Source organism: Pseudorasbora parva, chromosome 22, assembly GCF_024679245.1.
Source record: "Pseudorasbora parva isolate DD20220531a chromosome 22, ASM2467924v1, whole genome shotgun sequence".
NCBI lineage: Eukaryota > Metazoa > Chordata > Actinopteri > Cypriniformes > Gobionidae > Pseudorasbora > Pseudorasbora parva.
Genome location: NC_090193.1, coordinates 16,486,140 through 16,508,070, shown reverse-complemented (window position 1 = coordinate 16,508,070; position 21,931 = coordinate 16,486,140). Strand labels below are relative to the sequence as shown.

Here is a 21,931-nt window from a genome sequence, read left to right as displayed (position 1 = left end):
ACAAAGTGTAATTTAGATTCCAAATGTAGCCCATCCATACAATACCAAATAGAGTTTTGCTTTAAGTGTGTCCTATTTTGCCCTATGGGCTTTGGAGTCATTTTTGGTTTAATGAAAGTACATAATAAGTAGGAAACAAGCTCATTTCATTCAAACATATGTTCTTTTTTAACATGCTTCCATTTTAATTATTTTAAGAGTGCAGTAAGGAATAGAGTTTGTCAGGTCAAGCTCATATAGAGTGTTAATCTGAGTGTGGAATAAGGCAGAGCTACAGATGGATCTGACCTCTGAGTTAATGATTCAGTTCTGTCTTTGTATTTCGCACTCATGCTTGTCCTGCAACAATACAACAAAATATTTCCTCGACCACAACGCAAATGGTTGTTTCACTTATTATAATTAAAAATATATATATTTTATTGTATATCAAAGTTTTATTTTAAAGTGTTTTACTGTAAATGGTGTAGATGTTTCCTCAGTTCATGATCTTGCTCCTTCCAAACATGTTGATTCTACAGTGCATGATGCCCTAACGAAACAAAGATATATTGCAGTATATTGGAATATATCATGTAATATATAGGCAATATATTCACATATATGGGATTTAATATTTATATTCTCCAATATATTGCAATATATGAAAGCGGCAATCATTTGTATATTTTGCAATATATTACAGGAATATATAATATATTGTATAATACCATCAATATATTATTCCATGTATTTACAATATATTATAATATATTTCAAGTAATATATTGGTAGATCTATCACCCTTCCTTTCGTAAGGGTGGGTTAGCCCCCGTCCTGTGCCTGCAGGACGGAAACATGCTGAGGTGAATGACCTCGCAAGCTTTTACCTTGATTTAGTTACTCTGAGAAACAGTTCTCCGAAATGGATCTGAATCTTTAGACTTCTCCCAAATCTCATTCCGGTAAAATATTTGAGTAGTCCTTCAGTCATGGCTTATTTTGCATAAAATGACTGCATGACAAATGGCAACCCTATTGGATGCTCCTGGAAAATCCAGATGACACTATTTGAACTTTTTGTAACAACTTAATCTCATTCTTAATTAGATATCAAGTATACAGTGAATGTCAGTATCATAACAATCATCTTGTGAGCACATGTGGCTGAATGGCTGTATTGATTTTTTTGGGACAATATCTAATGTCAGTATTTGTACATGGAGGTCATTCACCCTCCCTGACAGAACAAACCTGCCGGACAGTTACCTCACCTGAGCCAAAACAACCAAGACATTTAACTACAAACACTTACTGGTGGCCACAATCGAGAGATTCACTCCGACACATTCCCGGAGCTTAAAAGGAGTTTATCCAGACACTTGCTAAGAATATGACTGGATTTTAGGAGCATCTAAGGAATAATTTTCACTGTAAGCCTAAAAATCTCAGAAATAGAGTCGCTTTGGATCAGCCAGGTAAGTTTTCAGAGTTGGTTTGTAATCTGAAATGATATATTATGTTCCTCTGTGATGCAATTATCCCAAAATCTGTTTTCTTAATGGCATTAAGACAGAACGATGCCAGGAACCGTAAAGCTGCGCAGCATCAAGAAGTTTGGCCAGGAAAATGATGGTTATGAATATTCAGATGAGGGTAAATTGTTTAAAAGTTAAAACTATTCTCAAACCTATAGCACAATCCATTCAGACATGAATGAACATATTGATTCTGTTACAGCGACAAATGGCGAATACATGTAAGTTCTGCTTTTTAAAATCATATTTATTGATTTAAAATAAAGCATTGAGAAATCTTTCTTTTTAATTTGTCTAAACTAAATGTGTTTTAATACAGGACAATGGGAAAGGATAAAAAGTAAGTTATCTTTTTGTCCTTTTCCTTTATGATGGAAGTTTGCTTTCTCACATTTACTTTGAGCACCACAAACTATTTCATTCACAGGTCCAAAGATAGCAAGAAAGAAGAATCGGCCATCCGTGTTGGCTTCTTTCAGCTGGTAATACTTCTGAGATATATTATAATTATAACAATGAGAGGAATTATGTTGCTAGTGGTCATATGTTTTGTGATTGTCCTGTCTGGGTCAAAAAATGTAATGTTACATGGATGGACACCTGTTGCACAACTTACAGTTTATAATGTGAGTTTTTACCACCAGCTATTGCACACCCATGCCATTATAATGGGATTTTGGCAATATTGCAATTAATCTTTATCTCATTTAAACAAAATTCTCAGATCAAGCTCCGATTATGCTCATCATTATAATCAGGCTTGACATAAACACCTGCCAAATGCGGATTTCAGCAGTGCCGTGTTATGCAGTCACTCCTACTAGCCCGTTTTGGCGTGTTAAATTTGATATATGATACATTTTTCAATTGTAGTTTTTAAAAAAGGCATCTGAGATAATAAACTACCGCAATGTAGTGTTGTCAAAAATATACATATACACTTCCAATACTCATTTTCCAGGGAATAGCTTGGAAATAGATTCCAGCTGCACTTTCTTGCTCTCTCATCTCTCTAACAGTGAGTTGATACACAAACCTGCCTCCCCTCACTCACTCGTTTCATTTGATCTTATGAACACAAAATAAGAAATATGTGCTCAAAACCTGTTGGTATTTTTTAATACTCTTTAGTAGTACTCTTTAGTATTTTTCCCCGTCAAGCCCTGGTTTTAACCATAATCGCAGTAAACTGCAGTAGGCCTATTTGGCGTACACCGCAAAACAGGCATGTACTAATCGCTTTGACTAAAGAGTGTGTGTTCTCAGACGTACACACAGATGCTGTGAGTTGTTGACACAACTTCATGAAGGAACACTGTGACATTATTCAGAAGTTTCCCCTCAGCTCTAGCAGTCTTGCTGCGAAGTCTCCGCTCCTTATCGGGGTGTTGTGCACGGTAAAAAAATAATGTTGGGTTAACTTAGGTAACCTGGTTGCCTTAAAATTTTTAGTTTATTGAAATTAAAAATTTGAGTTGATATAATGAAGGAAATTGCTTTTAATGAATAGAAACTCAAAATATTGTGTCTGAACCACATAAAAAATGTGATAAATCAGAAAATAGCATAATTTGACGTTTCACTGCGTAATCACAAATAAAACACACAATTACCCAATATGCTTACAAAATCTTTAAATAATATTTGAATAAAGGTTGTCGATTCTCAAAAATGTTCATAGTATATTAACTCAAATTTTTCATTTCAATGAACTCAAAATTTTAAGGCAGCCAGGTAACTTATTTTTAAAATATTTTTTACAGTGTGTCGAATTTAGGCACATCCTAACCCCTCCCCCACACCTACTCCAAAACCTACTAATACAAGGGGGGGGGGGGTTATAATCTGGCAGGGGGGTCAGAATTTGGCACAACAACAGCGCCGAATAATATGCTACTCAACAATACGTCCATAGAAATGTGTTCTGCATTTAATAAAAGCAGGTTAAAACATTGGCCAGTAACATAGGCTACCTACTGTATGTGAGTTCATCATTTTGTCCTGTGGGGTATGCTATTAATGGCGGTAAAAATAACCACACTTCTTAGCATAATCAGGATAATGAAAATTACATGTAAATGGGAGTGAAGGGACTGCAATCTGATCTTGATTTTACTGCAATGAAGTCCTTATTAAGATTATTGGTGCACATGTAAACGTGTAATCGATTGATTTCCCCTGCAGTTTCGCTTTGCCAGCTGCCGGGAGATCTGCATGATGATTTTTGGGAGCTTGTGTGCGATTTTTCATGGTTCAGCGCAGCCGCTGATGCTGCTCGTGTTTGGGATGCTGACGGACACCTTCATAGAGTATGACATCGAGCTCAATGAGCTTAGTGACCTGGACAAAGTATGTGTGAACAACACGATACAGTGGCGAAACCTGACACAAGAAGAAAACCTGGCTCTGAACATGACCAGATCATGCGGGTGAGAATAAAGCAGGGACTTTCACATATTTTACTTTTTAGCTTGAGAGAGATTCACTCTCTAAAATACAAATGCAGCTACTTATTTATATTGTGTGAAGAAAAATAAATAGCTTTGTAATTTTATTAAAGCTAAAATAAATGATTGCATTTTTTTTAATACTGTGTATCAAAATAAATGTGTATAATTTTTCTGTTCAGTATTAAAGGAACTGTATGTAAGCAATTAATTTAAATTAATCATAAAATTGCTCTGATATGTCACTAGACATTAAGAAATCATGTTCATTTCAAATACTTATATCACTGTCAAAAGTAGTCCGGCCAGGATATTGTCATTTTAAAAGTTGTTGTTGCAGCCCTTGACTGATGTTGTGTTTTGGCCTGAAGCTCAGTAGTGTTTCTTTATCCGGGTTGCCAGATCTGCTCTAGTTACCACAGTTGCAGCTACACACATTCCTGCTGGATGCTGCGGCCTATCTGGCAACCTCGAGTCAGGGGGAGGGGGAGAGGGGATAGTGATCGCAGTACCAGTTTTGGCCACAATCTTACATACACTTCTTTTAAAAAACATACCATTTAATGCAAATGTATTTGTCTAACATTATTTCTAATAAATGTTTTATTGTTTAATCTTTTTACTTTCTACTGTTAATATACATCTGCAATTTTTTTATTCTCAATTATTCAAAAATGTATTTAATGACGGTGTGCTCTTCTCCTTCAGGCTATTAGACATTGAACATGAAATGACCAATTTCGCCTACTATTATGTAGGCATTGGAGCGGGGGTCTTCATTCTTGGATACCTCCAAGTGAGACTTTTAAACTAAATACTGCTGTTTTTTTCCCCTCGATTTGTAATACTTTTTTGCATGACCTTATGACAGCATCCTTCAAAAAGGGTTTCTCTCTTTTTCTGTTTTCCTCAGATCTCTCTGTGGATCACTGCAGCAGCGCGACAGATTCAGATAATCAGGAAGATGTATTTCAGGAAGGTCATGAGGATGGAGATTGGTTGGTTTGACTGCACCTCTGTGGGAGAGCTCAACACACGCATGTCTGAGTAAGACACATTCAAACTCTCTCCAGAGCACAAACGCTAAATAAACAAGAGTTACTTAATATTGTGTGTGTGTGTGTGTGTGTGTGTGTGTGTGTGTGTATATGTCATCTCATGTGTGCCTCCATGTGATCCTATAGTGACATCAACAAGATAAACGATGCCATTGCTGACCAGGTGGGGATTTTCATCCAGCGCTTCACCACATTCGTGTGTGGTTTCCTCATGGGTTTCGCGAAGGGCTGGAAACTAACGCTGGTCATCGTCTCAGTGTCTCCTCTGATTGGGGTCGGAGCAGGTCTCATGGCTGTGGTGAGATACAAATTTGATATGTAACAGTTAAATCCTGTTCACATCAAGAACGATAAAAATAAAGATAATGGTAACTATATGCATGGGAGCAGGATTTTCATGCATGGTAGGTAACAAAAGCTATTTGTTTACATTAAGCTACCTAAAAATGTATATCACTCGACAAAAGGGGTTTTCCATGAACAGATTTATACGTCCTTAGCTCTTTTATTCAAAGACAGGTTTTTAAAACCTGCAGATTGACAGGCACATTCCATTGCTGCTTTTAAATAGTTTTTCACTATATTGCCGAAAGTATTTGGACACCCCTCCAAAGAGTTCAAGTGTTCCAATCACTTCCAGGGCCAGAGGTGTATAAAATCAAGCACCTAGGCATGCAGACTGCTTCTACAAACATTTGTCCACAAAGAATGGGTCTCTCTCAGGAGCTCAGTGAATTCAAGTGTGGTGCCGTGATAGGCTGCCACCTGTGCAATAAGTCCATTCATGACATTTCCTCAGTACTAAATATTCTACAGTCATATGTTGTATGTCAACATGGTTGACATGTTGAAAATGGTATTATAACAAAGTGGGAAGCAATTGGCAACAACAGCAACTCAGCCACAAAGTGGTAGGTGTACGTAAAATTACAGAGCGGGGTCAGCGCATGCTGAGGTGCAAAGTACGCAGAAGTCACCAACTTTCTGCAGAGTCAATAGCTACAGACCTCCACACTTTGTTTGAATTTAGCCTCTGTGAGATTAGCTCAAGAACAGTGCTGAGAGAGCTTCATGGAATGGGTTTTCATGGCCAAGCAGCTGCATCCAAGCCTTACATCAGCAAGTGCAATGCAAAGCATCAGATGAAAGCACGCCACCACTGGACTCCAGAGAAATGGAGACGTGTTCCCTGGAGTGATGAATCTGATGGACGAGTTTGTGTTTTGTGGTTGCTAGGAGAACAGCACTTGTCAGACTGGATTGTGCCAAGTGTAAGGTTTGGTGAAGGGGGGATTATGGTGTAGGGTTCAGGGGTTGGGAATGTCCCCTTAGTTCCAGTGATAAAAATTCTCAATGCTTCAGCAAACCAAGACATTTTGGCCAATTTCATGCTCCCAACTTTGTGGGAACAGTTTGGGGATGGCCCCTTCCTGTTCCAACATAACTGTGCACCAGTGCACAAAGGTCTATAAAGACATGGATGAGCGAGTTTGGTGTGGAGGAACTTGACAGTCCTGACTTCAACCCGACAGATAAATTAAACACCTTTAGGATAATTTGGAGTGGAGACTGCGAGCCAGGCCTTCTCGTCCAACATCAGTGCCTGACCTCCAAAATGCTCTTCTAAAAGAATGGTCAAAAATTCCACAATAATAAACACATTTGTCGTAGAAAGCCTTGTGGAAAGCCTTCCTAGAAGAGTTGAAGCTTTTATAGCTGCAAAGGGTGGGCAAACTTCATATGAAGCCCTAAGGATTAGGGAATAGAATGTCATTAAAGTTCATGTGCATGTAAAGGCAGGCATCCCATAACTTTTGGCTATATAGTGTATCTTTAAGCGTCAGCGAGTTGACACACACACAAACCCGCCTCCCCTTACTCACTCCTTTAATTTGCTTCAGTTGAATATTGTTGATGTTACAGGGCTTGATTTTGGAATAGCTCATAATCAGAATAGCTTGAGTCGAAGTTCTCTCAGAAGTGCTATTCCGCCATACATTATAGTTCTCCTTTTCAATCCGCTTAGAAAAGCACCACGTTTTATTTTATGTCACCATACTTGATCGTTCAACTATTCATGTAACTGTATTTAAATAGAGAACACTTGGAGGTGTTTGGTCGCTTCTAACTTGATCTCTGTTTGGTACCATAGTGAATGAACTGGGCTTAGTGGGCTAAGCTAAATGCTATCAGATCGTCACCGCGCATCAGAGAGATTAAGTGCACACACTGAGACGAGAGAGGTGTGTGTCAACTCATTTTAGTTAAGGGAATAACATAGTTTAATATGAAAAAGCGATGAAGTATCCCTTTAAGGTAGGTATACTGTTGTCTGAAGTTAATTACAATACACTGGTTTTGATTTCTTGTGCTTGTCTAGTTTGTGGCAAAACTGACGGGAATGGAGCTGCAGGCGTACGCTAAAGCAGGTGCTGTGGCAGATGAGGTTTTGTCTTCTGTGCGTACCGTGGCAGCATTCGGTGGCGAGAAAAAAGAGGTGGACAGGTAACTTACCATCATCTTTACACATAATGACTCCCTCGCTACACTGTAATCAGAAATGTACTGACTGTGTTATTTCCGCTGAACTGACACCATAATTTAACACTTTTTACACTTTTTCTGCAGGTATGACCGCAATCTGGTGTCTGCCCAGCGATGGGGCATCAGGAAAGGTCTGATCATGGGGTTTTTCACAGGGTACATGTGGTTCATCATCTTCCTGTGTTACGCACTAGCTTTCTGGTATGGATCCAGCTTAGTAGTGGACACACAAGAGTACAGTCCCGGGACATTGCTACAGGTACACACACATGATCTCATGAAAAAGAACCCACAGGACAATGGACACATTACAGATGTGGCAGAAAAAAACAGAATTCAGATGGATACCACGTTTTGTTTTGCAGGTATTTTTTGGAGTGCTTATTGCTGCGTTAAATTTGGGTCAGGCGTCTCCTTGTCTGGAGGCTTTTGCTGCTGGAAGAGGAGCCGCCACCATTATCTTTGAGACCATAGATCGCGTAAGAACCTTGAGGACAATGGACATCACTAAAATCACATGAAAAGACTATCTGTCTTAAATCTAGTGTTGTTATTGTTCACTAAAAAAATGTTACGCTGTTAACATTTTTTATTTGATAATTAAAATAAAGCTGATATATATCTAATTTAAACTTATAAATAAACAGCATTTTTGAGTAAAGTGATGTAATATGAATAAGAAATGATTACTGCATCAGCAACTAATGAAGATTCTACATGATTAATAGATACCTTATGCTGAACAGATCTGTTAAATATTATATAGATATTTAAAAAACCAAGTGGTCTCATATGACCACTTGTATACTTAAAAAAAAAAAAAAATCACACAAATGTCAATCCCATGAGTCCCGGAAATATTATCTTACATGGATGGAAAATGAGTGTTAAAGCCCTCCTGTGCTAGATTTTACTAGGTGTAGATAAAATGCACAGAATGAAAAAGGCCAGCAAGCTTAATGCAGGAACAAGTCAGAAGAAAACAGCTTTATTATTGCATGTCTGACATCTATCTGAGTCTGTCCGACACCTTCCCGAGTGATGGATTGACAGGAATGTTGTCTTATTTTCAGGAACCAGAGATCGATTGTCTCTCTGAGGCTGGATATAAGTTAGACAAAGTGAAAGGGGATCTGGAGTTCCATAATGTAACTTTTCATTACCCATCTCGGCCTGAAGTGAAGGTAAAGTTGAAGGGCCGCTTCTCTTCTGCCGTCTGGTCAAGATGGCTCTCCGCTGTGTTCCTACATTAGATGAACTCTACTCACCTCCTTCTCACAGATCCTGAATCAGCTTAATCTGCAGGTTAAGTCAGGGGAGACGACAGCGTTTGTGGGTCCCAGTGGTGCTGGGAAGAGTACCGCAATCCAGCTCATTCAACGATTCTATGACCCCAAAGAAGGGATGGTAAAGAAACAACACTTTTTACATGCTGCAATATTTTTGGGGAACATCGTTCAGAAATCCTTGTAAATATTCTTTCACTCCAGGTCACATTGGATGGTCATGACATCAGGGGTCTGAACATCCAGTGGCTGAGATCTCTGATTGGAATTGTGGAGCAGGAGCCGGTTCTGTTTGCGACCACCATTGCTGAGAACATCCGATATGGGCGTCCTGGAGTCTCAAACGATGACATCATCACGGCAGCCAAAGAGGCCAATGCCTACAACTTCATCGTGGATTTACCACAGGCAGGACACCACAAAATATGTCCAATTACATAGACATCATAATTAATGACCATCTTCTTCTCTATATTATATCATTATCCATCCATAATTGTCCATAATGCTTATGAAAGGTTTGATGGTTGAAGGTTTCTGCTTATTTTATAGGTTTATATCAGATTTGAATCCCTCCCATTTTACACTATCCTTCAAAACTTTGGGTTCAGTAAGATTTTTATTTAAAGGGATAGTTCACCCAAAAATTACCCCAGCGCATCCAAGATGTAGGTGTGTTTGTTTCTTCAGTAGAACACAAATTAAGTTACATTTTTACATTACATTTTTTTGACCCCATTGACATGTATTATATGAGCAACGGTTGGAGTTAAAAATCTTAATTTGTGTTCTACTGAAGAAACAAACACACCTACATCTTGGATGCCCTGTGGGTAAACAGATAAACGTCAAATTTTCATTTTTGGGTGAACTATCCCTTTAAAGCTGCTGTCCGTGACTTTTTTTGTGTTCAAAATTTACAAAAATAATATAAGGAAAATGTACAACATGAATCCACTTTCCAAACAATGTTTTTGTCTTACCCTGAATTATATGGTACACTTATAATAAATGTTTATATTGGGACTATTTCAGGAACCGCTGCGGAGGAGCACAGTCCCTGCGTGACTCGCCATAGACATAAACAGAGTGAAGTAGCTCCGGCTGAAATGTTCTTCCGCGAGACGCATGCAGTTCTGTTTATTAACCGCTAGAGCGCAAAAAGTTACGGACTGCAGCTTTAAATAAATTAATACTTTTATTCAGGAAAGATGCATTAAAAGTGTCATGTACGGAGCCCCGGACATGACATGCAAGAAAAAAAAGATAAATAGTGCGCACGTTTTACTAATTCGTTCCCTTGATTTGCTAAATTGTGCGCAAGTTTTATTAGTTTCCTCGATTCATAAATTGTGCGCACAATTTAGCAAATCAAGGCAACTAATTAGTTAAATGTGCACACGATTTAGCAAATCAAGGGAACAAATTAGTAAAACGTGCACACTATTTACAAATTGAAGGAACGAAAAAGTAACTAGTGCGCATGATTTAGCCTACTAGTTTTTACTGCATGTCATGTGCGGGGCTCTGTAGTCATGAACTGACTTTTCTGAGGTCAACTAATGACGTTTGTGTGGTTTTTATATTCAAAAACATCATAACTAATAAGTAATAGGCTATTTTCTACACTGGTTTTGAGGCTCTCTCCAAAACGCTCAGTTTTGATGAGCGTGCCGCACTGGAGACTTAGAAGTAAAGGCCCACGGCTAGGATTGGATAATATTTGCATATTTAATGAGCTGGTGTCTAAAAAAGCTTTTCTTTGACTAACAAGGAAGTCTTCAGCTCTGAAACTTACAGGATAATCTTATATTACCATGAAATTTTATATATCAAAAGCTCAAGGGAAAGGTGATTCCTCAATTCATCGCCCCTTTAAATGGATGAAAACTGTCAAAAAGACATGTATAATGTTACAAAACATTCCTATTTCAAATAAATGCAGTTTTTTCCTTCTAACTTCATATTTATTAAGAAATCCTGAAAAGAGCATATTAGAATGATTTCTGAAGGATCATGTGACACTGAAGACTGGAGTAATGATCCTGAAACTTCACAGGGATAAATTACATTTTAATCCATTTATACAAATATATAACACTTTTAAATTATAATAATATTTCAGAACATTTTAGGTTTTGGATCAAATAAATGCAGCATTGGTTAGCATAACAGACTTCTTTCGAAAACATAAAAAATCTTCCTGACCCCAAACCTCTGAATGGTAATTTATGTTTCTTAAACTTTTATATCTTTCCTCTTTAGAAATTTGACACTTTGGTAGGTGAGGGTGGCGGCCAGATGAGCGGCGGACAGAAACAGAGAATCGCAATAGCTCGGGCACTTGTGAGGAATCCCAGAATCCTCCTGCTGGACATGGCTACATCAGCTCTGGACAACGAGAGTGAAGCTATCGTTCAGGAGGCTTTGGACAAGGTCAGCAGTTACAAAAAGCAATTCAAATATATTACATAGAAATCAATGAAGACTTGAACAACCATAACTCCTCTGCTGAAGGTACGAATGGGTCGCACCACCATCTCCATCGCCCACCGTTTATCCACAATAAAGAATGCAGATGTGATCGTGGGATTCGAGCACGGCCGTGCCGTAGAACGAGGAAAACATGATGAGCTGCTGGATAGAAAGGGCGTCTACTTCACCTTGGTCACTCTTCAGAGCCAGGGAGACAAAGCCCTCAATCAAAAAGCCCAACAGGGTAACACACACACACACACACACACACACACTCTTCCTAATGTTAATACTCTGTACTAAGATCCTTTCACAGGATCCAGACCAGTGTCAATGTTCTCCGATGCATTGAACTCTCGAGCAAAGCACCCTGAATTGTGACGTGGTACTTAAAGTTCAAATGATTTCAACTTTGACCCCTTGCCACCGACCTGTAAAACAACCAGTTTTCACTTACTGTCAATATCTGTTATCTTTCTCATAATTTTGTCTCTCAAATCTTTTGGAGTATTTAACATTCTTCATCTGAACACCTCATAAAGGTTTTTTTTATGAATTGATATGAACAGTGTTATCGGAATATTATTCATATACTATTATATAAAAATTAAGAATTATGTTTTATTATTAGATTCCTAGGTTTAGATTTAGTCATTTTGTCATATGACTTTTTTTCATTTTTTATCAGTTATTATATTTCTATTTTTCATTGAAAGTTTTTCATCCAATATTTATATTTTATTTCAGCTTTATTTCAGCTAATGAAAATAATTTGAAGTGAATGTCATTCTAATCTTTCCGTCTCTCTCACTCTTCTCAGAGATGGAGGAAGCTGAAAGTATTGATCCTGAAGCAGAGAGAAAGAGTCTCAGCAGGGCAGGAAGCTACCGTGCTAGCTTGAGGTAAAAATGATGGAACACTTTATTGCTCAAGCTTTTTTTGAGGAATGCTCAAGCTTTGTTCAAACCCTAGTTTCCGTTACTTACATGGAAACATTTCGAAATGTAAACTTATCATCTTATGTGATTGGTTAAAAATGTAATTAAAAAGTGGCTTTCCTGAGTGCAGCAACTTCTATTTTTATAACAGATAGAATGCACGGTTCATATGAACTGTATGTTTTAATGGCTAAAAAATGAACTTAATTGGAAATACAGTGGTAAGTTCTAAGTAAATCTTTCACCTCACTCTCTCTCTCTCTTTAACTGTATCTGCAGAGCATCTATTCACCAAAGATCTCGATCACAGCTGTCAGGTGTTGTTCCCGAATCCTCTGTGGCCATCGCTGGAGAGCTAGGCCTCCGCTCATACTCTGAAACCTGCGTTCCTCAGGAGGTCAAAGGAAAGGTTAGAACTCTCCAACACCATGGGCCAGACATATCTCGCAAACATCTCATGCTTGTGCATACTCTATGTGTATATAGAGCGACCTTCTTGATGACGATTTAGAGGTGGTGGAACCAGCTCCAGTGACTCGGATTCTGAAATACAACGCACCTGAATGGCCCTACATGCTCTTTGGAAGCATTGGAGCAGCTGTGAATGGAGGGGTGAACCCAGTCTACTCTCTCCTCTTCAGCCAAATCCTGGCGGTGAGCTTTCTGCCTTCTATTCTCCTCTGGATGTGTTTTCTGTAAGCATTGCTTTCATGGCTCTTCATTTTTTACCTGCAGACATTCTCGATGCCTGATCCTGTTGAACAACGGAGGGAAATTAATGGCATCTGTCTGTTCTTTGTAGTTGTTGGTTTGGTTTCGTTTTTCACACAAATGTTACAGGTTTGTCTTCATATTTATCCTTATCATTATAATACACTACTTCACAGACAAGGCTTCAGCTAGTCCCAGACTAAAATGCATGTTTGAGCTGTTTTGCTGAAAGCAACTTGCACTGACATACCTTAAAATTGAAGCCCTGTGTGAGGAACCAGGCCTATATTGTAAACTATTACACATAGGCCAAAAATACTGTCCATTGTAGCATTACTATGGTGGTAACAAACCTCAAGGGGGCGATAGAGTTACTTTCAAATGCATGAGCCAGTAAACGAGTAAACTGCATCTGAAAGCTAAAAAAATGTTGCTTTCGGAGAATGCTTTCCAAGGTAGGAAGGCATCAAGGCACGCCTGAATCCAATGTTAGCATCACTCCCTCCTCCTGTCCAGAGATTATCTTCATTTGATCGATTTTTTTTTAAAGGTAGCACAGATGTATCCTTCACTGCCTTTGATATCCCACAGTCCTGTGCCTTCCATTGCGTGACAGTTAAGCTAAAGCTTGAAAGTTGCAATTGGTTGACAGTTTGTGTAATGTACGTATTTGACCAACTTTTTCCGACAGATGTAGATGTAATTTCTAGGGAGGATGTAATAACCCTTAGTTATCACCAAAGCTCTCTTTATTTTGTTGTAGATCAATAAACCAACCTCGGAAGTCTGACAGAAATCAGTTTTGTGAGGTATTTGCCTGCAAGACAACAAGCATGTCCTGATTTTGCAGCATTAGACGCGTTCCTGGGTTGACATATTTTGCTGATCCTGGAACAACATTCCTGTCCTATCCTAACCACATCCCTACCCCGAACCCTTCCCATAAGTTATCTCTAAAGTCAGAGCTATAATCCCTGGTTGTAAGCCTAAACGTGGCAAACAGTAAACTTGTCCCTGAAATCTGATTGGATGATTGGAAGGTATCGTTGGGGAAAAAAGCTGAATGTATATTTTCCTATAGATACTTGGTCTTGACATATGTGCCAAATTTGGTGCTACCGGGGATTTTAAGGTATGGTTTCTAGGTGATTTTCTTTTGGACCCTTCAGAAAGCTTTAACTCGATTTTTCTCAAAATAAACTTTGCTGACTCTATCGACATCAAACAGGAGCAGCTCAGTAATTTTTGTTGGATTCCAACAATTTGTAAAAACAAAATTGGGTAACACTTTAGAATAATGGTCCGTTATTACTCTTTCTCTGCCATTATTTTGCCTAGGTTTCTTGCCTCTTGAATTGCTCAAATCAAACGAGCGCGCGCACGTGGGCAGATCCTGTAGCGAAAGCAGTGGTCGCCATGGTAGCGAGAGAGAGTAACAGTCGCCCAAGCCAATCATTTGTTTCGTCCCGAACAAAAATAATGAGCAGTGTTTATTGCAGATTAAAAAGTCTAGAGTCACTCGATTTCTATACTCTCCTTTTCAGAGAACTTACATTTTAATTATGTATTGACATATAAAGAAAGTTTAAACAAATTTGGACAAAAGTGTTTTAGATCAGTCCTACTTATCCCACCTTTAATAAAGGACCATTATTCTAAAGTGCTACCCGAAATTGCTCATTGCGACTTATTTTGCAAGGAGGGGTCAGATTTGTCTCAGACGGCCAAATCGTGTCCAACATGTAGAAGAAGATTGTGTTCTCACTAATTTTCCTTTGGGCAACATTGACAGTGCAACTCGTTTTGCATTACTAGTTACACATTTTGGAATTAAATGAGGTGTGATATTAGCTGCTTTTTCTGCATTTATGTATTTGTATAGTGTCAAGTCAAGTCAACTTTATTTATATAGCGCTTTTACAATGATGATTGTTTCAAAGCAGCTTCAGAGTGTTCACAAAGCAGCAGCACCGTGCCATGGATACGTTTGCCTTCAAAATATCAAGATAGGCTTTATTACAGCTTATTCTGTTTATCTTGCTCTTTCTATCTTTATTTCTTTCTTCCAGGGCTATGCATTCTCTAAATCTGGAGAGCTGCTGACACGTAGACTGAGGCGTTTGGGTTTCAAGGCGATGCTGGGGCAGGAGATCAGCTGGTTTGATGACCGCAAAAACAGCCCAGGTGCTTTGACCACAAGACTTGCCACTGATGCCTCGCAAGTCCAGGGCGTAAGAAAAACATTCTGCTGATCCTTTTTCACTAACTTCTACATGATCTGCGGCACATTTCACAAAGTAATACTCAATTACAGTAAAAACCTCTCACTCCAGGCCACAGGTTCTCAGATCGGCATGATCGTGAATTCTCTCACCAACATTGGTGTGGCCATTATCATCTCCTTCTACTTCAGCTGGAAGCTTACTATGGTCATCCTGTGCTTCCTGCCCTTCCTGGCTCTCTCTGGAGGGTTTCAGGCTAAGATGCTAACCGGATTCGCCAAGCAGGACAAAGAGGCCATGGAGGCAGCAGGACAGGTGAGCTCAGGCGAGACTGCAGTATGGGTAAAATCACCGACCCATCAGCTTCAGCTTCAGGCTTTTTTAAATGTCTCTGTGTCTGTTTTTGAGTGCAGATATCTGGAGAAGCTCTGAATAACATCCGCACCATTGCCGGCCTGGGAAAAGAGCGTAATTTTGTGGAAATGTTCGACACCCAGCTGGAGGCCCCGTACCAAGCCGCGCTGAAAAAGGCTAACGTTTACGGTGCCTGCTATGGGTTTTCCCAGTGTGTGGTCTTCATGGCAAACTCCGCCTCCTATCGATTCGGTGGATACCTGGTCTATCAAGAGGGGCTACACTTCAGTATGGTTTTCAGGTGAGACAACAATGCCACAAAGTGTTTACAATAGAGTACATAAGGTAAATGCTTTACAATGGTAATGGATGGAGTAAATGTTCATAATTTGGTGAGGTTTTATCAATACAGGGTGATTTCAGCGATTGTAACCAGCGGCACGGCTCTCGGCCGAGCGTCCTCCTACACTCCAGACTACGCCAAAGCCAAGATCTCAGCCGCGCGATTCTTCAAGTTACTCGACCACATTCCCAAAATTAGCGTCTACAGCAATGATGGAGACAAATGGGTAATTCAGTTATCAATACCAACCATTCGCGGAACGTATTATCCAGGCAAAATTCGCACCACACTGCAAAAAATGTTTTTTGTACTCAGTATTTTTGTCTGGTTTCTAGTCAAAATATCACACAATTCTTACATTAAGAAACATTTACGGTAACACTTAAGAATAATTGTCCATTATTAATAGATAACTAGGCAGGAAGTAATGCAGGACTAATAAGTAGCACTACATTAACACTTCAGCTACTACTATTAACTAATATAGAAACAAGATGAACTAATCAATAAGTAATATTAAATTCAGGACTAAGATAGTTCCTTATTAGGTAAATAATAGTTACTTAATGAGACTGGCATCACTAATATCTAATAGGTAACAAGGAAAAATTATAAAGAATTACTAATTAATTACTAATCACATTAACATGTCTGAGATGTGAAAATTTGTCTTTTTTTACTCTCAATGTGGTCATAAAATGCATCACTAATTACTGAAGTGTTACCTAGTCATTATGCAGGAACTTCTAGTGATCTGGACCATTATTTTAAAGTGGAAAACATTGTTAGATCACTGGTAGTTCTTAAAAATTGTCCTTTGTTACTCTGAATAAAGTCATAAAATGCATAATTACTCAAGTACCCAATCACTCTTCAAGGACTACTGGTGATCTGAAAAAACATTTTCCACTTTAAAATAATGGTTCAGATCACTAGTAGCTCCTGCATAATGACTATTAGGTAACACTTAAGTAATTAGTGATGCATTTATGACTTTATTCAGAGTAAAGAATCTGATTAATTAAATCTCAGACACATAATAATGTGATAATTGGTCAGTTAGTTAATATTTATTAATTAGGCTAATCTCAGTCAGTAATTATTGATTACTTAATAATGAACTATCTCCTAAATTCAATATTACTCACTGATTAGTTCATCTTGTTTCTATATTAGTTAATAGTAGTAGCTGAAGTGTTAATGTAGTGCTACTTATTAGTCCTGCATTACTTCCTGCATAGTTATCTATTAATAACGGACCATTATTATAAAGTGTTACCACATTTACTAGACAAGCAAAAGTTATTGTCTTGTTTTGGGGAAAAAATAACTCAAAATTAAGAGAGTTTTTGCTTAAAATAAGAAAAATAATCTGCCAATGGGGTAAGCAAAATAATCGTGTTTTCTGTTTGAATTAGGTTTATTTTGCTTACCCCATTGGCAGATTAATTTTCTTATTTTAAGCAAAAACTCTTAATTTTGAGTTATTTGTTCCCAAGCCAAGACAATAACTTTTGCTTGTCTAGTAAATACTTCTTGTTTTAAGAATTTTTAGATGTTGGACTAAGACAAAAATACTGAGTAAGAAAGGCATTTTTTTTACAGTGCAGGCCAAAATGCTAGCGTTAAGTTAAAAAAACACAGACGAGTTGCATCGTAATGTAACTCTTCACCTTTAACAGAACAAGATTGCAAAAAAGGTCCGTATAAAATAAACATAAATTATGCTTGAATGAATTCATTAGCTATAAACAACATTTATTATAAACCCCAATCCTAAACTAAGTTAAAGCTGAATGTGGGGAGAGATAAAACCTGAACACCCACAAGATAAAAGACTTCTGTACAAAAACACAGACCAGTAAACTCCAGTAGTTTAATTTGACAACAATTGTCTTATTGCAATTGACCAATATTCACCGTCATTGACCGAATTAGAAAAACATACAAATAATTAATTTTTTCTGTTGTTTGAGGAAAAGAGGAAAAGAGAAGGAAAATAAATGTTTAATACGTAGAAAAGTCCAATGCCAAGAAACAAAAGAGAGAATTGGGAATAGAATAAAGATTCCATGTTTAGTCCAGTGGAATAACTCATGGAATATTGTTAAAATCGTGAAAAATCAGTGCACTTGCAAAACTGACATACCTCACATTCGGTGATTGTGATGATAAAAAAGTTACTTATATTCCAGAAAATACAGTATATTTATCAAATTATATATTATTAGGATTGTAATGCATTTATTGTGATTAGAATAATAGATTACTGTTTATACTAAATGTAGATATAAAATATTTCAAAATTATATTTTAGTACTGCATTATTTCTTGGCACAGAAATTTAAGAGCCACCTGCCCTACACAGGCAGGAACACACAATTTGACCGTCACATAACACTTTCTCTTACTCTTTGTTTTAGGAGAATTTTAAAGGGGATATTGAGTTTATAGACTGCAAGTTCACATACCCATCCCGGCCAGATATGCAGGTTCTGAATGGTCTGAATGTGAGTGTAAGGCCGGGACAGACTTTGGCATTTGTGGGCAGCAGCGGCTGTGGCAAGAGCACTAGCGTTCAACTTTTGGAGAGATTCTATGATCCTAACAATGGCCGTGTGGTAAGAATACTAAGATCTTTCCCAGATATTTCAACCTGTTTTTTTTCTTTTGAGTTTGTGGTCTAATCGCTGTTCTTTATCGATTAGCTCATTGATGGCCGTGAATCTACTCGGGTCAACGTTGCTTTCCTGCGCTCTAAGATTGGGATTGTCTCTCAGGAGCCAATTTTGTTTGACTGCAGTATTGCAGAGAACATCCGCTATGGAGACAATCAACGAGAGCTCAGCATGGATGACGTCGTCTCCGCTGCCAAGAAGGCCCAGCTGCATGACTTTGTCATGTCACTTCCTGAGGTGTTAACTGGGGAATCTTCAGATTATAAGGATTTAAAATGAATGCTGCATTCACTTTGTGTCGGAATCTATTTTAATTACAAGACAACAGCTCGCAGATTTTACTCTAAGCTTTTCACATCTTTAGATAAAAAATGTGTCATTTATAGAACTTTTTTTGTACAACAACATATGATGTTTTTAAATTCCAACAAGTTGTACAAAAATGGAATGTTAATACAAATAAAGTAGACACATTTAAAGTAATAAGAAACTATAGGACCAATAATAATAATAAAGGTAAACATCTTGTTTCTTGTGACAAAAATGTTAATTGCTTGACTGTTTATTCCTCCCTTGTTGTAGAAATACGACACTAATGTTGGCTCCCAAGGTTCCCAGCTTTCCCGGGGTCAAAAGCAACGCATTGCTATAGCCAGGGCGATCATACGAGACCCCAAAATACTTCTACTGGATGAGGCCACCTCAGCACTGGACACAGAAAGTGAGAAGGTGAGCCAGGAAGTCAGAGTTTTAGAGGATTTTCATTGTTTGTTAGTTGTGTGAGAACTCATACAGTCTATGTTTGTTTCTCTGTGTGTGCCAGACTGTACAAGAGGCTTTGGATAAAGCAAGAGAAGGCAGAACTTGTATCGTCATTGCTCACCGTCTGTCCACTATCCAGAACTCTGACATCATAGCTGTTATGTCAAGGGGATATGTTATTGAGAAGGGCACACACGACTATCTCATGGGCCTGAAGGGGGCGTACTACAAACTCGTCACGACCGGAGCTCCAATCAGCTAATCTCACGATCAGCACATAAAGGAACTGGAAAGGATTTCATACATACTTCTAGTGATGATAGATACACAAATATAATAAGAAATCTGCTGATATTTGGCTGATTAACACACCCTCTTGGCACAAAAAAAAAAAAATTTCATTACATATATCACATATACACACTATATTACCAAAAGTTTTGGGATGCCTGCCTTTTAATACACATGAACTTTAATGACATCCCATTCTTAAGCTGTAGGGTTTAATATGGCAGTCAGTGTTCCTCCACACCTCACACACTCACTCATCTATGTCTTATGGACCTTGTTTTGTACACTGGTGCACAGTCATTTTGGATCCTCTAACTGTTCCCACAATGTTGCGAGCAAAACGTCTTGGTTTGCTGAAGCATTAAGAGTTCCTTTCACTGGGACTAAGGGGCCAAACCCATCCCCTAAAAAACAACCCCAGACTACAATCCCACCACAAACTTTACACTTGGCAAAATGCAGTCAGGCAAGTACAGCTCTCCTGGCAACCGCCAAACCCAGACTCTTCCATCGGATTGCCAGACAGAGAAGCGTGATTCGGTACTCCAGAGAACATGTCTCCTCTTCTCTAGTGACTGCATCTGATGCTTTAATGATGTAAGGCTTGGATGCAGCTGCTCAGCCATGGAAACCCATTTCATGAAGCTCTCTACACACTGTTCTCGAGCTAATCTGGAGGCCACATAAAGTTTGGAGGTCTGTAACTACTGACTGAGAAAGTTTGTGACATCTGTGCACTGTGCGCCTCAGCATACGCTGACCCCATTCTGGGATTTTTTTTATGTGGTCTACCACTTCGTGGCTGAGTTGCTGTTGTTCCCAATTGCTTCCACTAACAGTTGACCGTAGAATATTTAGTAGTGAGGACATTTCTCGAATGGACTTATTGCACAGGTGGCAGCCTATCACGGCACCACACTTGAATTCACTGAGCTCCCGAGAGAGACCCATTCTTTGACAAATGTTTGTAGAAGCAGTCTGCATGTCTAGGTACTTGATTTTATACATTGGTGGCCATGGAAGTAATTGAACACCTGAATTTAGTGGTTTGGAGGGGTGTCCCAATACTTTTGGCAATCTGTCAGCACCATAAATATAATTTAAAAAGGTACTCTCAAGTGTACAAATAAAGATACTTTTAAATGTTGAATTACTATTTGAAGCATTGGGATCACTAGAGGAGGGCTTTATGAACAGATTTTTGTGTGAACATCAGAATCAATATTTTTCACTTGTTTTGCGTATAGCTCGTAAATACACCTGTATTCAATGATTTGGAGGGGTGTCCCAATACTTTTGGCAATATAGTGTATATCCAAAGGAAAACTTAATCTAAGCACACTGAATTTTGAAAATAACAACTGGTAGTTGTTGTATGCATTGCAAAATTAATGTATTTATGTACTATCTGATAAAACGTTTTTTTTTTCGATTAAACAAATTGGCAGTCTGAGCTGTAAATGTCATGATTAATCGCTCTGGAGCCAGAGGAAATTACATCATGACAACACTGATTTAATCATGGCGCCACAAGAACGTCCACAATCCCAAACCATAGAAGCTTTAAAGTCCATTTTGTGCTTTTAATAGCCCTCCAAAAATCTGTCTGTAGTAAAACATGTACTGTATATTGTAATTCAATATTTGCCATTTATATGTTGCTTGTAAAATCTTTTTCATCAGAATGCACGGATACTTTTAAATGGCTGTCAATAAAGAAAGATGTTGTGTTCTATTTATTTGTGGATTTAATATTTTTTTGTGAATACAATACATTCATTTGTGGATCATAATCAACATTTATTTATAAAACAATTCTACCTCCATACTAACCGGACAGATCATCTAATAGAGGTCTTCATAGGTTCACTTAAATCTGAAAGCCTGAGGCCCAACCTGGTACCCGAGCGTTTTCGGGTCCAAAACTCTGACAAGTGCCTTGGATATGGATCAGGACTGACGTTACACTGTCGGTTTGACAAGGCTTTGTCAAAGAGCTGTGGTGATGTCATCAATATCATATAGCACATAAGTGGTGCGTGACTGAGCAAAATTGTAGATTTTATAACACACAAACATAAAAAAAAAAAAAATGTTTACCTAGCAAAATCATTGTATTGTAAAAAGTGATCAGTTGACTTAATGTGAGGACACATATTGCCTTAAAATTAAGTAAATATATGTCATGCCTAAATGAAAAATGTAAGTTACTTGGAAATGATACGCTTAAATTATTCCAGCTGCGAGAAAAGGCTATAAATGATCCACCACCTGCAACATCCTCACATGCGCTAGCCTATTAGCT

At 38.2% G+C, this 21,931-nt stretch overlaps 1 protein-coding gene across 2 annotated transcripts; it reads left to right on the top strand.

Moving 5' to 3' along the window:
• The first annotated feature begins 1,250 nt into the window (after nucleotides 1–1,250).
• abcb11b (ATP-binding cassette, sub-family B (MDR/TAP), member 11b) lies at nucleotides 1,251–21,361 on the top strand. Of its 2 annotated transcripts, none has more exons than XM_067432325.1 (29): nucleotides 1,251–1,457; nucleotides 1,556–1,635; nucleotides 1,720–1,738; nucleotides 1,837–1,857; nucleotides 1,945–1,999; nucleotides 3,702–3,946; nucleotides 4,673–4,760; nucleotides 4,878–5,011; nucleotides 5,149–5,320; nucleotides 7,403–7,527; nucleotides 7,651–7,825; nucleotides 7,932–8,045; nucleotides 8,640–8,750; nucleotides 8,848–8,973; nucleotides 9,057–9,260; nucleotides 11,118–11,288; nucleotides 11,370–11,571; nucleotides 12,148–12,229; nucleotides 12,545–12,674; nucleotides 12,752–12,919; nucleotides 13,001–13,105; nucleotides 15,046–15,207; nucleotides 15,310–15,513; nucleotides 15,612–15,853; nucleotides 15,965–16,121; nucleotides 18,319–18,516; nucleotides 18,604–18,810; nucleotides 19,156–19,302; nucleotides 19,397–21,361. In XM_067432325.1, the coding sequence occupies exons 2-29, from the start codon at nucleotides 1,560–1,562 to the stop codon at nucleotides 19,595–19,597; spliced, it is 4,041 nt and encodes a 1,346-aa protein (XP_067288426.1). In that variant the 5' UTR covers nucleotides 1,251–1,457; nucleotides 1,556–1,559; the 3' UTR covers nucleotides 19,598–21,361. The 2 variants fall into 2 exon arrangements, with proteins under 2 accessions (XP_067288426.1, XP_067288425.1); XM_067432324.1 differs by having other exon boundaries at nucleotides 1,552–1,635.
• Nucleotides 21,362–21,931: the final 570 nt, after the last annotated feature.